This window comes from Salmo salar, chromosome ssa17 (assembly GCF_905237065.1).
Source record: "Salmo salar chromosome ssa17, Ssal_v3.1, whole genome shotgun sequence".
Taxonomy (NCBI): Eukaryota; Metazoa; Chordata; class Actinopteri; order Salmoniformes; family Salmonidae; genus Salmo; species Salmo salar.
In genome coordinates this window covers 60229489-60245152 of record NC_059458.1, presented here as the reverse complement: position 1 = coordinate 60245152, position 15664 = coordinate 60229489, and the positions used below count along the sequence as shown (strand labels likewise).

General features: G+C 44.8%; 1 protein-coding gene across 3 annotated transcripts in view; it reads right to left on the bottom strand.

The window, feature by feature from the left end:
- s41a2 (Solute carrier family 41 member 2) overlaps nucleotides 1-15664 on the bottom strand; it is a 33066-nt gene that overhangs the window by 5880 nt on the left and 11522 nt on the right. For 2 of the 3 annotated variants that reach the window (XM_045698502.1, XM_045698501.1), the window contains exons 7-12: nucleotides 14838-14985; nucleotides 14652-14731; nucleotides 11669-11800; nucleotides 11242-11390; nucleotides 9865-9926; nucleotides 534-1634 (exon numbers count right to left, since the gene is read on the bottom strand). In XM_045698502.1, the coding sequence (XP_045554458.1) occupies nucleotides 1448-1634; nucleotides 9865-9926; nucleotides 11242-11390; nucleotides 11669-11800; nucleotides 14652-14731; nucleotides 14838-14985 (758 nt within the window). In that variant the 3' untranslated portion in view covers nucleotides 534-1447. 3 annotated transcript variants of the gene reach the window in all.

The window sequence follows — 15664 nt, the reverse complement described above, 5'->3', positions numbered from 1 at the left end:
CAAACTTGAGAGGTGGGAAAGGCACAGACGGAATTGCATGATGCCATCTCTGAAGCCCCATTCAAAGAATCCTACCAAGGAAAGTGTGGGAACGCAAGGAAAATTCTCTAAAGTAGAGGGAGACAGGGATAGAGGTTGAATTCTCAGAGAGAACACACCGTTCTTAGTAGAGGGCAGAGTCGAGTGCAGCAGCTGAGGGTGTGAGTGTGTACTGGGGTTAGAGAGCGCGACAGAGAGAGAGAGACTGCTAACTGGGAGATAACACCCTGAGCAAACACAGCACAGGTAACTTTCCACTCCTCAGAGAGAGAACAGCCTGAACAGGCACTGCACACTGGGGTTGCTCACAAGCATAGGGCAACACGTCTATTTACATGGCCACAGAAACATTGAAGCGATTTAGGACCAGCAGTTTAGTTGAAAGATACCACTGTCCTCTCTGTTGGACTGCAGAGATACATGTTCTCAGACAAACAAGGTATTTTTTACTTTATAGCAGGCATGGGGGGGGGGATAACTGCATCACATGTAAATACAATAAATCCTACTTTATTTAAGATGAATTGAAACACTTTTCATGTGACAGAGATATTACCAGATATCCTTATTAAGGACCTTTAAATAGTCATTTTCACACTACCATCCCTTCAAGACTGACACTTAGTTGTGACATTAAAAATCATGTTGGGTGATTGACAGGGGTGATGATCAGCGGGGCAGAGTTTTCACCACTTATATTATTACTGAGGCAGAAGTATGGACAGAGTTTCTCAGCTCTCCTTACAGTCTTCATGCACAGATCACTGATCTCAGACCAGTCCTTGGTGGGTGGAGGGGTGCAGAGGGATAGAAAGTTCTGTAGGAGGTGGAGGTGGTCCTCAGTGTGTGAGAGCTGCTCCAGCTCAGTGCTTCTCCTCTGTAGCTCAGTGATTTCCTGCTCCAGCTCTTTAATGATCCCTTCAGCCTGCCTCTCTGCTGCTTTCTGCTTCTCCTCAATCACCTCAATGAGCTCAGCCTGGCTTCTCTGAATGGAGCGAACCAGATCAGTGAAGACCTGTACACTGTCTGATATCTCCCTCTGTGCTTCTCTCTTGCAGAGATCTACTGAATGTTTGATCTCCTGAACCTTCTTCAGTCTCTCCTGGATCATCTGCTGCACTTCTGCCTCAGTCTTCCCCAGTTGAGCCTTTCTCTCTCCATACTCTTCCTCTAGAGGGACAGTGTCATGAGTCTTGTGGTCTGTTTTCAAGCACAAGACACAAAGACATGTCTGGTCAGTCCTACAGAACAGCTCCAGGAGTCTGTCATGCTTCTTACACATCCTGTCTTCCAGGTTCTCCACAGGGTTGATCAGAGATCAGACACACCAGGCAGGACTTCAGGACCTTGAGCTTCTTCTCAGTGCAGAAGTCACAGGACACTTCCTGGTTTGGTAGGGGACTGCTCTTTACCACCGACTCATCTTCTTAAAATTATCTACAATCTCTCTGAACATTGTGTTGGCACGAAGATCAGGTTCTCTGTAGAACATACCCTTACATAAACTGGTACAGGTCACTGGTATCCCAGTATCCTCTGATACAGGCCTTACAGAAGTTGTGTCCACATGGAATAGAGACAGGCTCAGTGAACACATCCAGATAGGGAGAAATATCAACTAATCCTCTAAAAGGTCCTCTGAAAGTTATAAAAAAGGCTTTAACCAAATACACATGTTCAAAACATAAGAAAACAGGAGAAGCCATGTTCATAGCAAAGTTCACTTGATCTTGTCCAGGTAAACAGAGTGCGTCTGTTGATGTTGACTCCGTTCTTATTGCCCTTAGATTAATAAGAGAACCACAGGAATGAAAGACACTGCGTAGTTGTAGAGAGAGATTTCTGAAGAACTGGGAAGTTTAGTTTCGTGTCTGATATAGAAGTATCTCCACTTAACTTTTACTTCAGCATAGTGATGTCAACAGCCCCCTCCCTTCCCTGCCTGCCTGCCTGCTCTCAAAATGAACATACAGGTAACTGCCAAAATAAAGGAAACACTTGAGTAAATGAGGGATACAAAGTATATTGAAAGCAGGTGCTTCCACACATCACATCTGCATAGGGTCACGTATATAAATGCTGGTCAGGCCCAGCTGCACATTATTTTGTCTACCATGGCTAGAAGAAGAGATCTCAGTGACTTTGGAAGAGGGGTGATTGTTGGGGCATGTTTGGAAGGAGCTTCAGTGATGAAGACTGCTCAACTTGCTGATGTTTCACGATATGCCAAAGCTTATGGGAGATTCTGGAATGGTTGTTGTTTTCCACCACCATCAACAAAACACCAAATGATTGAATTTCTTGTGGAAGAATGGTTTCGCATCCCTCTAAGAGTTTCAGACACTTGTAGAATCTATGCCAAGGTGCACTGAAGCTGTTCTGGCAGCTCAACGCACTATTAAGACACTATGTTGGTGTTTCCTTTATTTTGCCAGTTACCTGAAATACATCTTTACACAGAGTTAAATTCTCAAATCGCCATTCTTTTTTGCTCTAATCTACTGGAAAATGTATATTACATAGCCTCCTGTTCATACATCTCAGTGCTAGTAAGGTTAACCCTATCAGCAGTGGTCAAAGTACACTTTTCATTTGTATAGTTGCAACACCCTCCTCTTTGGGAAGCATGCCTGTGCACTTTCTTTCAAGTCCCCTCCAAGGACTACCAGGGCACACCTCAGACTGTTGCACGAAGGAAACATCCCATCTCCGACAGAGTTACAGGGGGAAGTAGTAAAGACATGGAAGACAATGCAAGAGATGTTTCATCCTGACTTAGCACTACCGTAGCACAATAGGACACCAGGCCACAGACTATAAGGGCTAAGTAAATCAAACATAGCAACCCTCTCCTATATACATTTTATTTAGGAATGATTTAATCAAACTGTTCTTATCTGATTGACATAACATTAATACTTGCTTATTTTCCTAATAAGAGTGACAGAAAGAGGCCATCAAATAAAAAATAAAAATATGAATGTCATTTTATTTAGTTTCATGTAATGTATGACAATCTGATGAGCTGAGTCGGAGGTTAAAGGGGGCTGAACATCCTGATTTATATTTTAGTAATTTAGCAGACGCTCTTACCCAGAGAGACTTACACTAGTGAGTGCATACATTTATGTACTGGTCCCCAGTGGAAATCGAACCCACAACCCTGGGCTTGCAAACGTCGCTCTACCAGCTGAGCCACACATAACCATTTAGCCTCGGTTTCAATTATCCTCATTAGGAATGGCGACTGAACAAGATTTGTGTTTTAGAGGCGTGCTTTGGGTGTCTCGTGTATATGTTTGTGTGTGTGTGTTCGAAAGTGGGAAGTGTTTGTACTTTCACACTGCCGAAACAGTACATAGCTAGTCACTCACCGTTTTAGATAGCTTGAAACAGTCTAACAAGGTCTTGTGTCGGGAAGTAGCCTGGACTGGCAAGCAAGCTAGTCAACTTCTTTCACAGATTACAGTGCCTTGAGAAAGTATTCAAACCCCTTGACTTATTCCACATTTTGCTGTGTTACAACCTGAATTAAAATGGATTAAATATTTCTCCCACCCATCTACACACAATACCCCATAATGTCAAAGTGAAAACATGTTTTTAGAAAATGTAGCTAATTTATTGAAAATGAAATACAGAAATATCTAATTTACATGAGTATTCACACCCGAGTAAATACTTTGTAGAAGCACCTTTGGTGGTGATTACAGCTGTGAGTGTTTATGGTCTCCAAGAGCTTTGCCAACTGGATTGTACAATATTTGACCATTATTCTTTGTACATTTCTTCAAGCTCTGTCAAGATGATTGTTGATCAATGCTAGACAGCCATTTTCAAGTATTGCCATAGATTTTCAAGCCAATTTAAGTCAAAACTGTGACTAAGCCACTCAAGAACATTCAATGTCAGCTTGATGAGCAACCCATGTAGATGTGGCTTTGTGTTATTGGTTATTGTTCTGCTGAAAAGGTGAATTTGTCTGTATAGCTATATTCCGTTTTTTAAAAAAAAAACCTAAAACACGCCATAGTTCTTGCCGATGACAAGCATACCCATAACATGATGCAGCCACCACCATGCTTGAAAATATGAAGAGTGGTACTCAGTGATGTGTTGTATTGGCCACAAACAAAACACTTTGTAGTCAGTACAGAAATGTAATTTCTTTGACACATTTTTCGCAGTTTTACTTTAGTGCCTTATTGCAAACAGGATGCATGTTTTGGAATATTTTTATTCTGTACAGGCTTCCTTTTCACTCTGTCATTTAGGTTAGTATTTTTGAGTAACTACAATGTTGTTGATCCATCCTCAGTTCTCTAATATCGCAACCACTAAACTCGAACTGTTTTAAAATCACCATTGGTCCCAAGGTGAAACCCCTGAGCAGTTTCCTTCCTCTTCGGCAACTGAGATAGACAGGATGCCTGTATCTTTGTAATGACCAGTAGTGGTGCCTGGAGAAGCCAAGCCATAAAAAAAGCCATTTTACAACCTGTGTGTTGAGATAATTGCGTTGTTTGCTCTATAACCTGTTAGTTCATATGCCTTGCCACCGTGATATATAGGCCTAAGGCTGAGATGATTTCATCACAAAACCAGAGAGCAATTTCTGTCCGGTGAAGTCCAAAAACTATATTGCATGTAACAGACATGACCTACAGCATGCTCAAGCAAGTTAATGTTTCCAACATTTTCACACCACTAAACAACTATTGATTTAGAACCAGAGAGTTACCGCAAGTTGAAAAGAAAACAGGAGCTGCCTCCACCATTTCAACAAATAAACTATGCTTAGTCTAATACAATTCATTTTTTTTCACCTTTATTTAACCAGGTAGGCCAGTTGAGAACAAGTTCTCATTTACAACTGCAACCTGACCAAGATAAAGCAAAGAGTGTGACAAAAAACAACAGTTACACGTGGGATAAAAAAAAGTACAGTCAATAACACAATAGAAAAACCTATATACAGTGTGTGCAAATGGCGTAAGGAAGTAAGGCAATAAATAGGCCATAGTAGCGAGGTAATTACAATTTAGCAAGTGAACACTGGAGTGATAGACGTGCAAGTAGAAATACTGGTGTGCAAAAGAGCAAAAAAAAGTTAAAAACAATATGGGGATGAGGTAGGTAATTAGATGGGCTATTTACAGATGGTCTGTATACAGCTGCAGCGATTGGTAAGCTGCTCAGATAGCTGATGCTTAAAGTTGGCGAGGGAGATAAGTCTCCAACTTCAGGGATTTTTGCAATTCGTTCCAGTCATTGGCAGCAGAGAACTGGAAGGAAAGGCATTGAGGTGTTGGCTTTGGGAATGACCAGTGAGATATACCTGCTGGAGCACGTGCTACGGGTGGGTGTTGTTATGGTGACCAGTGAGCTGATATACGGTCGAAGCTGTATCTAGCAAAGACTTATAGATGACCTGGAGCCACCGGGTCTGGCGATGAATATGGAGCGAGGGCCAGCTGACGAGAGCATACAGGTCGCAGTGGTGGGTGGTATATGGGGCTTTGGTGACAAAACGGATGGCACTGTGATAGACTGCATCCAGTTTGCTGAGTAAAGTGTTGGAGGCTATTTTGTAAATGACATCGCCGAAGTCGAGGATAGTCAGTTTTACGAGGGTATGTTAGGCAGCGTGAGTGAAGGAGGCTTTGTTGCGAAATAGGAAGCTGATTCTAGATTTCATTTTGGATTAGAGATGCTTAATATGAGTCTGTAAGGAGAGTTTACAGTCTAGCCAGACACCTAGGTATTTGTAGTTGCCCACATATTCTAAGTCAGAACTGTCCAGAGTAGTGATGCTTGTCGGGCGGGCGGATGCAGGCAGCAATCGGTTGAAAAGCATGCATTTACTAATACTAGCGTTTAAGACCAGTTGGAGGCACGGAAGGAGTGTTGTATGGCATTGAAGCGTGTTTGGAGGTTTGTTAACACAGTGTCCAAAGAAGGGCCAGATGTATACAGAATTGTGTTGTCTGCATAGAGGTGGATCAAGGAATCACCCGCAGCAAGAGCGACATCGTTGATATATACAGAGAAAAGAGTCGGCCCGAGAATTGAACCCTGTGGTACCCCCATAGAGACTGCCAGAGGTCCGGACAACAGGCCCTTCGATTTGACACACTGAACTCTGTCAGAAGTAGTTGGTGAACCAGGCGAGGCAGTCATTTGAGAAACCAAGTCTGTTGAGTCTGCCGATAAGAATACGGTGATTGACAGAGTCGAAAGCCTTGGCCAGGTCGATGAAGACGGCTGCACAGTACTGTCTTTTATCGATGGCGGTTATGATATCGTTTAGTACCTTGAGCGTGGATGAGGTGCACCTGTGACCAGTTCAGAAACAGGATTGCACAGCGGAGAAGGTACGGTGGGATTCGAAATGGTCAGTGATCTGTTCGTTAACTTGGCTTTCGAAGACTTTAGAAAGGCAGGGCAGGATGGATATAGGTCTGTAACAGTTTGGGTCTATAGTGTCACCCCCTTTGAAGAGGGGATAACCGCGGCAGCTTTCCAATCTTTAGGAATCTCGGACGATATGAAAGGGAGGTTGAACAGACTAGTAATAGGGGTTGCAACAATGGCGGCGGATAATTTTAGAGAGGGCCCAGATTGTCTAGCCCAGGTGATTTGTACGGGTCCATGTTTTGCAGCTCTTTCAGAAATCTGCTATCTGGATTTGGGTGAAGGAGAAGCGGGGGAGGCTTGGGCAAGTAGCTGCGGGGGGTGCGGAGCTGTTGGCCGGGGTTGAGGTAGCCAGGAAGAAAGCATGGCCAGCCATAGAGGAATGCTTATTGAAATTCTCGATTATTGTGAATTTAAAATCGGTAGTGAAAGTGTTTCCTAGCCTCAGTGCAGTGGGCAGCTGGGAGGAGGTGCTCTTATTCTCCATGGACTTTACAGTGTCCCAAAACCTTTTGGAGTTAGAGCTACAGGATGCACATTTCTGTTTGAAAAGCTAGCCTTTGCTTTCCTAACTTACTGTGTGTATTGGTTCCTGGCTTCCCTGAAAAGTTAAATATCGCAGGGACTATTCAATGCTAGTGCAGTACGCTACAGGATGTTTTTGAGCTGGCCGAGGGTAGTCAGGTCTGGAGTGAACCAAGGGCTATATCTGTTCTTAGTTCTACATTTTCTGAAAAGAGCCATGCTTATTTAAGATGGTGAGGAAAGAACTTTTAAAAGAACAACCAGGTATCCTCTACTGACGGGATGAGGTCAATATCCTTCCAGGATACCCGGGCCAGGTTGATTAGAAAGGCCTGCTCGCAGAAGTGTTTTAGGGAGCGTTTGACAGTGATGAGGGGTGGTCGTTTGACCACGGACCCATAACGGATGCAGGCAATGAGGCAGTGATTGCTGAGATCCTGATTGAAAACAGTAGAGGTGTACTTGGAGGGCAAGTTGGTCAGGATAATATCTAGGAGGGTGTCCATGTTTACGGATTTAGGGTTGTACCTGGTGGGTTCCTTGATAATTTATGTGAGATTTAGGGCATCTAGCTTAGATTGGTTTAGTTGATGGCCCTTAACTCAGACACAACTAACGTTATTACAACAGAACTAGTAGGCCTAGCTAATGTTAGCAAACTTGAATGAAATTACACTTCTAGTTGTTTAGGCCTACTTGAGTTTTATGCTCTAAATTGACCCCTTAAAATTATTTACTCTGGCAAGTTTGTCACCCACCGAGGTGGGAAGTAAAGCAGAAGTCGAAGCCTTCACTTCCGTTGCTTGGCTGTGCTCATAGCAACGTTTGAAAATGGGGTGTATAGTTGCAACACCCTCCTTTGGGAAGCATGCCTATGCACCTTCTTTCAAGTCCCCTCCCAGGACTACCAGGTCACACCTCTCCCTTTTGCACAAAGGCATCTCTGACACAAGTAGTACAGACGTACAAAGCAATGCAAGGACTTACCACTAGCACAATCGGAGACCACAAGACCAGACTAAGGATCAAGTTCCCCTGATTCAAGCTACTTTAAAGGATTCATATCAATATCATTGATATAATGAGATAATTCCTCATTGTCCCCTGTGAAAGAGGGAGGCTATGGCATTACATGTAAATATGGAAAATAAATGCACTAGAAACCCTTTTAGAAGCATTTTATTAAGGAATGATTTATTATAACTTTTTAGGAGTAAGGATACATGTACTGCTTTAATTTGTCATAATAACAACGAGAGAGACTAGATATCATTAAGGAGTATAAGGACATAAACAACCATTTGTGACAATCATATGTCACCACAGTCATAAACTCAGTCTGTCATTGACAGGAGAGATGATCAGAGGGGCAGAGTTTTCACCACCATCATTAAGACAGGGGCAGAATAATGGATATAGTTTATCAGTGAAGGTGCAGCCAGTGAAAGAGTAGATATGAGACCTGGCCTCCACATCATAAAAGGAGACCTGCCCCTCCTCATAATCCACAAACACCCCCACCTTCTGGGGCTTCTCTCTCAGGGAGAGGGGGCCACTGGGTTTAGCGCGAACCTTGTATTCTCCATTCCTCAGGCACAGAGTCCAGTATCCATCCTCATGGCTCAGTGTGATATCCCCCTTCCTGTTGATGGACTCTCTGACCACTCCTAAATCCCACTTAGTCTTTCCCTTAACCATCACCTCACAGTAAAATCTCCCTGAGGACAAGCCCTCCTTTCCCAAGATACAGACAACATAATTGAACCTCTCTGGGTAGTCAGGGAGATCCTGTTTTGTGTTTCCATGTCTCACTTGTTTCCCATCCTCAGACATGATGAGGTAGGGATGTGCTGTATCAGGATCCAGAGTCACATCCACTGCATACTGCTGAATCCTCTTCAGCTCAGCATCACACAACTTCTTCACTTCACTCAAAATGGTCTCCTCCACTTGAGACACAGCTCTCCTCACAGTCCCCACACACAGATCACTGTGAACACTGATCTCAGACCAGTCCTTGGTGGGTGGAGGGGTGCAGAGGGATAGAAAGTTCTGTAGGAGGTGGAGGTGGTCCTCAGTGTGTGAGAGCTGCTCCAGTTCAGTGCTTCTCCTCTGTAGCTCAATGATTTCCTGCTCCAGCTCTTTAATGATCCCTTCAGCCTGCCTCTCTGCTGCTTTCTGCTTCTCCTCAATCACCTCAATGAGCTCAGCCTGGCTTCTCTGAATGGAGCGAACCAGATCAGTGAAGACCTGTACACTGTCTGATATCTCTCTCTCTGCTTCTCTCTTGCTGAGATCTACTGAATGTTTGATCTCCTGAACCTTCTTCAGTCTCTCCTGGATCATCTGCTGCACTTCTGCCTCAGTCTTCCCCAGTTTAGCCTTCCTCTCTCCATACTCTTCCTCTAGAGGGACAGTGTCATGAGTCTTGTGGTCTGTCTCAGTACAGAATTGACACACACAAGAACAGAACAGCTCCAGGAGTCTCTCGTGCTTCTTACACATCCTGTCTTCCAGGTTCTCCACAGGGTTGATCAGCTTGTGTCTCTTTAAGGCTGGGACTCTCTGATGAGGCTCCAGGTGAGTCTCACAGTAAGAGGTCAGACACACCAGACAGGACTTCAGGGCCTTGACCTTCATCCCAGTGCAGAAGTCACAGGACACTTCTCCAGGCTTGGCAGGGGACTCATCTTTCCCTCTGACTCTCATCTTCTTAAAATTCTCTACAACCTCTCTGAACGTTGTGTTGACACGAAGCTCAGGTTTTCTGTAGAAAATCTCCTTACATAATGGACACTGGCACAGGTCATTGCTATCCCAGTATCCACTGATACAGGCCTTACAGAAGTTGTGTCCACATGTACTAGAGACAGGCTCAGTGAACACATCCAGACAGATAGAGCACAGGAACTGCTCTTCAGACAGGAGACTGCTGGAGGAGGCCATATCTAGACAGAGACCAAAGGTGAAACCATAAAACATTTCCTGGACTCAGTTGGCTCTCTATATTAAAAATAACCAAGTCAATAAGGATTCAGAGTTGTCAAGCAAGCCAGACATGATTCTAACCAATCTTTTGTATTTACATATTTGAAAAAAAGGTACCAGCCCGTTTTACTACTTAATTGTGAAAAAGACCTTCACCAAAGGCAGACATGTTTAACAAGTGATCATGCTACGGTATGAAGTTTATGTTACTACTTGTCCAGGTAAACGTTTTTTTTTTTACTCACCTGTGTTGATGTTGACTGTTAAGATTCCTAGATTAATAAAATGCTCACAGAGATCGAACGCAGCGTAGTTGTGTAGCAAGACTTCCGACGCGGAGTAGGATTTCAGTTCCTGATACAAGTCTCTTCACTTTACTTCCACTTCAGCAAAGTGTGGTTTGCTTATTGCTTCTCTTAAAAAGGTACAGAGTGAACATATTTACACGCGGCTGAACACTCTAAAACAGTGGTTCCCAACCCTTTCTGGTTACTGTACCACCAACTGAATTTTGCAGAGAGCAAATGCGCACCTAGAAAATACCACAAATTCCAGATAGTATAAGCACCAATTCACATTCTGAGCCTTTGCTTCCATAATCGATCCTAATGGCATCAAAGCGGTAAAACACACACAAGTCAGACTTCTTCAGGGATAAAACCACAGAGCTCTAGGAATGCTTAGGATTCACACATTTCTACATTTACATTTTAGTCCTTTAGCAGACGCTCTTATCCAGAGCGATCTACAGGAGCAATTAGGGTTAAGTACCTTGCTCAAGGGCACGTCGACAGATTTTTCACCTAGTCGGGCTAGGGGATTCAAACCAGCAATGTTTGGGTTACTGGCCCAATGCGCTTAACCGCTAGACTATCTGCCGTACCTGACTTTCCTCCAAATGTCACTTAGTAAGGAGCACTCTCATCTCAAGTTGACGTTAATCATGCGTGTGGTTCATTTATGTTTAAGCATTTTGAAAGCAGAGTGAAAAAGGGTCTCTGAACACAGCTTGCTATTGATAGTGTCACAATAATAGCGATGTCTCGCAAAATAACAGCTTTTAATAGAAAGTCATGTCAGCCAGTAAATTCTCAAGCTCAGATGAAGGTCACAGTTAGAAAAAGAACTTGCAGACTATGGGTAGTTTGCAAAGGAACAATCCCCTACCACCTGATCTCTCACACACACACACACACACACACACACACACACACACACACACACACACACACACACACACACACACACACACACACACACACACACACAACTGACCTGTAAGAGGGCGGTAGCCAGGTAGACGGTCATGAAGATAGGCGTCAGGGTGGTGTGGCCGCTCTTCATCAGGTGGATGGTGTACAGGAAGATCAGGTGACCCGGGAGCACCAATAGGAGCAGCACCTGGGCCGAACGGTGATTGGCTCCTGAGAGAGAGAGACGAAAGGAGTTGTAACTGTGTCTAACATTAGAACAGATGCTGAGACGGTTCCTAACCTGTGTATCTGTCAGCCTAAACACCGACTGGGGATAATTATGGAGTACACCTTCTGCAGCACCTACAATTTATGTCTTAAAATCACAGCGAGAGGGACTTGAAGAGGGGGAGAAATATCCATATGCTAAGCAATCTGTCCTGTAGGATGCCCTGTTTAAATCAGATCACATTTCCACAGTTTAGGTGAGTATTGGTTAGGTGCTTTACCTGTGCCACAGAAGGTGCGGCATGGGTAGTAGCAGCCTTTGGCTTCCTCTGGTACCTCCCCAGGAGCACTGTGGAAGTGCAGGTGAGTGGAGATACGGCTAGACTGGATGGCTACCAGGTTCCCCCCAATACCTGGAGAATAGACAGAACAGGCAGGCTTAGGGCTGGAGCTGACTGGAGGCAGCTGAGTATAGAACGGAAGTGAGGGTTAGAGAGAAATGCGAGGACCCAGATTTGTATTCTTCCCTAAACAATTGATGCCTTCCAGTCACAGATCTGAGGTAACGCAACCTCTCCCTCCAAAGAGCACGGATGTACTGTAGTTTCTATCATATTACTTTCACATATCAAGTCCTTCCAGATCCATTAGGACAGAGGGAAGGGTGTGCATTTTGGTTTGGAATGCAGCCAGGTTGTGTTGTATTGCAGTACATTGCTCAACACGTCAGCCTGGCCTTCTCAACCAGAAGGAGCATGAGACAGCAGTGATGCTTCGCCCACAGTTTGAGACATAATGAATACATATTACTGTGTGGGATAACTGCATTACGGAGAGAGAGAGAGCGAGAGAGCAAGAGAGCGAGAGAGGAGAAACAAGAGAAATGGGGATAGACAAAGACAGGGAAAGTAGGGGGAAAAGAGATAAAAAGGAGAAAGGGGGGAGAAAGACTGACAGCGTGCCCCATCTAATTCTGCTCAGCTTCCTCATATAGATTGTCATTTGTATCAAGCAGAGGAACATTGCTCATGACAACAGCAGGACAAGGCAATTTATATCCACACACAGACAGTCATGTGACTCAGAGTAGTCTAGCCACGCAGCACAGGAAATGTAGAAACACTCACAGCATCCAGGTTGGCAGACCAGACAACCACTCCAACCCAAAATAGTGTATGAGACAGACAACACTGACAGAAAGTAGAGGAGGAGATGAGAGGCTGTGGTCAGTGAGACAGACAACACTGACAGAAAGTAGAGGAGGAGATGAGAGAGTCTGTGGTCAGTGAGACAGACAACACTGACAGAAAGTAGAGGAGGAGATGAGAGAGGCTGTGGTCAGTGAGACAGACAACACTGACAGAAAGTAGAGGAGGAGATGAGAGAGGCTGTGGTCAGTGAGACAGAAAGGGACAGAAAGAGAGTTTGGGGTTGTGTTTTAGAGAGGGGTATATTTTGGGGTTGCTGGGCTTATCTCCCCTCCTGTGCTTGTTATCCTGATAAGGCAGGCCTAAATGAGGACAGACCTCTGCTGCCCGGAGATTATGGCCACTTAATCCAATCTTTGCTGCCTCTCCGTCTCTCCACTGACATTTAACTTCTCCATGTCGCAGCTAAATAGAACTCCCCACCCTCCTCACGCCTCTCTCCCCACTCTTCATCTCTCACACTCCTCCCTGCCTAATCACCCCCCCCTTCTCATTCCACCACATCCCCCACTTTCATTGCACCTCTCATCCATCTCCAGTCCACCACTCAATCCCTCTTCTCCCTCTCCTCCAGAGGTCTGGGGAGTATGGTGGTTCCACCTCAGCAGGGGGGCTAGCTGCTGTAATTTGGGTCACTGGGTCTCACGGCGAGAGAGGAGGGGTGGGGTGAGGGTAGACCACAGGGGGTCCCGTCTCCCACTATCTCCCGCCCCATCGGAGTAGCTCTGGGACAACAGACGGACTGTCTGCCTGCCTCTCCACATATCATCTCACTCTCCATTTTCCTTTCTCCCATTCCAGTCTCCTTTCCATCCCTCATTTTTCTCAGCTTCACTCATCTCTCTTCTTATATTCTGTCTCTAGTTTTGAAGAGAGGAACTGTGCATGTTCAGAGTGAAAGCATCAAAGGCTCAGTCTAGTCATCTCCTCCTGCCTATAGGACAGTAACCACTATGTGTTGTAAATCACAGATAGTTACAGGGTTGGTGATGAAACCTCCCTTTTACAGCCCCAGAATCATTTGTCTGTGTGGTCCCCCTACACACCCTGACACACACACACACTTCCCAGATCACCCAGCCATTTCCTGATTTGTTGACATCTCAGCAGTAACATCGATTAGAGGCACACAGTCGTCTTCCATCGAGTTAAATGTCTCTCATTAACAATGTTTAATTAAAAGCTGATCTCCGGTTGTCAAAATGCCAGCAACAGCCTTGGCAACGGTCCCCCGGTAAGGATGGGAGGAGGGTGACAGCAGCAGTGATAGAGACAGACGTTTGTGTTTAGTCCATTACTCACTATTTTACTAACTATGAAGTTTGAATGTAAATTCAGTCAAATTGGTGCACAGTGTGTCAGTCACACTGTGAACCCACACAGTGTGTCAGTCACACTGTGAACCCACACAGTGTGTCAGTCACACTGTAAACTCACACAGTGTGTCAGTCACACTGTAAACCCACACAGTGTATCAGTCACATTGTAAACCCACACAGTGTGTCAGTCACACTGTAAACCCACACAGTGTGTCAGTCACACTGTGAACCCACACAGTGTATCAGTCACATTGTAAACCCACACAGTGTGTCAGTCACACTGTAAACCCACACAGTGTATCAGTCACACTGTAAACCCACACAGTGTGTCAGTCACACTGTAAACCCACACAGTGTGTCAGTCACATTGTAAACCCACACAGTGTGTCAGTCACACTGTAAACCCACACAGTGTATCAGTCACATTGTAAACCCACACAGTGTGTCAGTCACACTGTAAACCCACACAGTGTGTCAGTCACATTGTAAACCCACACAGTGTGTCAGTCACACTGTAAACCCACACAGTGTATCAGTCACATTGTAAACCCACACAGTGTGTCAGTCACACTGTAAACCCACACAGTGTGTCAGTCACACTGTAAACCCACACAGTGTATCAGTCACATTGTAAACCCACACAGTGTGTCAGTCACACTGTAAACCCACACAGTGTGTCAGTCACACTGTGAACCCACACAGTGTGTCTTTAATCAGTCAGTGATATTTCCTCTCACCGTTAATGACAGGGGTGTACACCACGATGCCAGCCAGGTTCGGGTCAGACACTGTTTTGTCCAAGATGAGACCTCCGATACTGCAGAGCACAGAACATTCACACATTAAATGTGCCATTATTCTCATCATGTGAATGTACAATAGTCTATTTCTCTATGACAGTGAGTGAGTGCATCCACACACACCTGCTGATGACCATGGCAGTGATGACAGGCTCCCAGCCGGAGTAGAGCAGGGTGCGGCTGGCCGGGTGTTTGGAGGAGATCACCATCCACACTGGAGTCAGAGACAGGAAGAAGGCACACACCAGGGAGGACGCGTACGGGTGAGAGTCTACAGAGGCAGACAGAGAGTGAGAGAGACAAATCATATTGTATTCATCACAGGCGCCGAATACAACTGGTGCAGACTTTTACAGTGAAAAGCTTGCTTAAGAACATTTCCCAACGATGCAGAATTTAAAACTAACACAAAAGGAATAAAATACATGAGACAAGATCGAATAGAGCTATAAACAGGGAGTACCAGATCAATGTGCAGAGGTAGATATGTACATGAAGGCAGACAGACAGAGGCAAAGAGGAAAGGGGAGAATTTAAAACAGATGTAATCCCCAGGGTGAAACAACTGGTGGGAGTTACAACAACAAAACAACAAACACCAGTTATCAGCTTCAGCTGCATGAGGATTGACAGAGCAGGGGGGAGACTGTCCCTCCTCTCCCCAGGAAAGACAGCGTGACACAGAGCAAGAAAACACCAGAGATTCATAACAAACCAAAGGAGAAGTACTGTATTCGTATGACTCAGTACAGTAGCTACAGAACATCTAACTTAAAGACCTGAGAAACAGATCATTACTCACTAGCAAGACACTATCCTTGGAGGGGTCTACTTTATACTGAAATTTGCATGCACATACACTTAATATTTGGCCAAAACCTAAATGATTATGACAGCACTAAATCAGAGTCATGTTGGAGAATAGAGAAGGGGAAACACCTGCTTAGTGC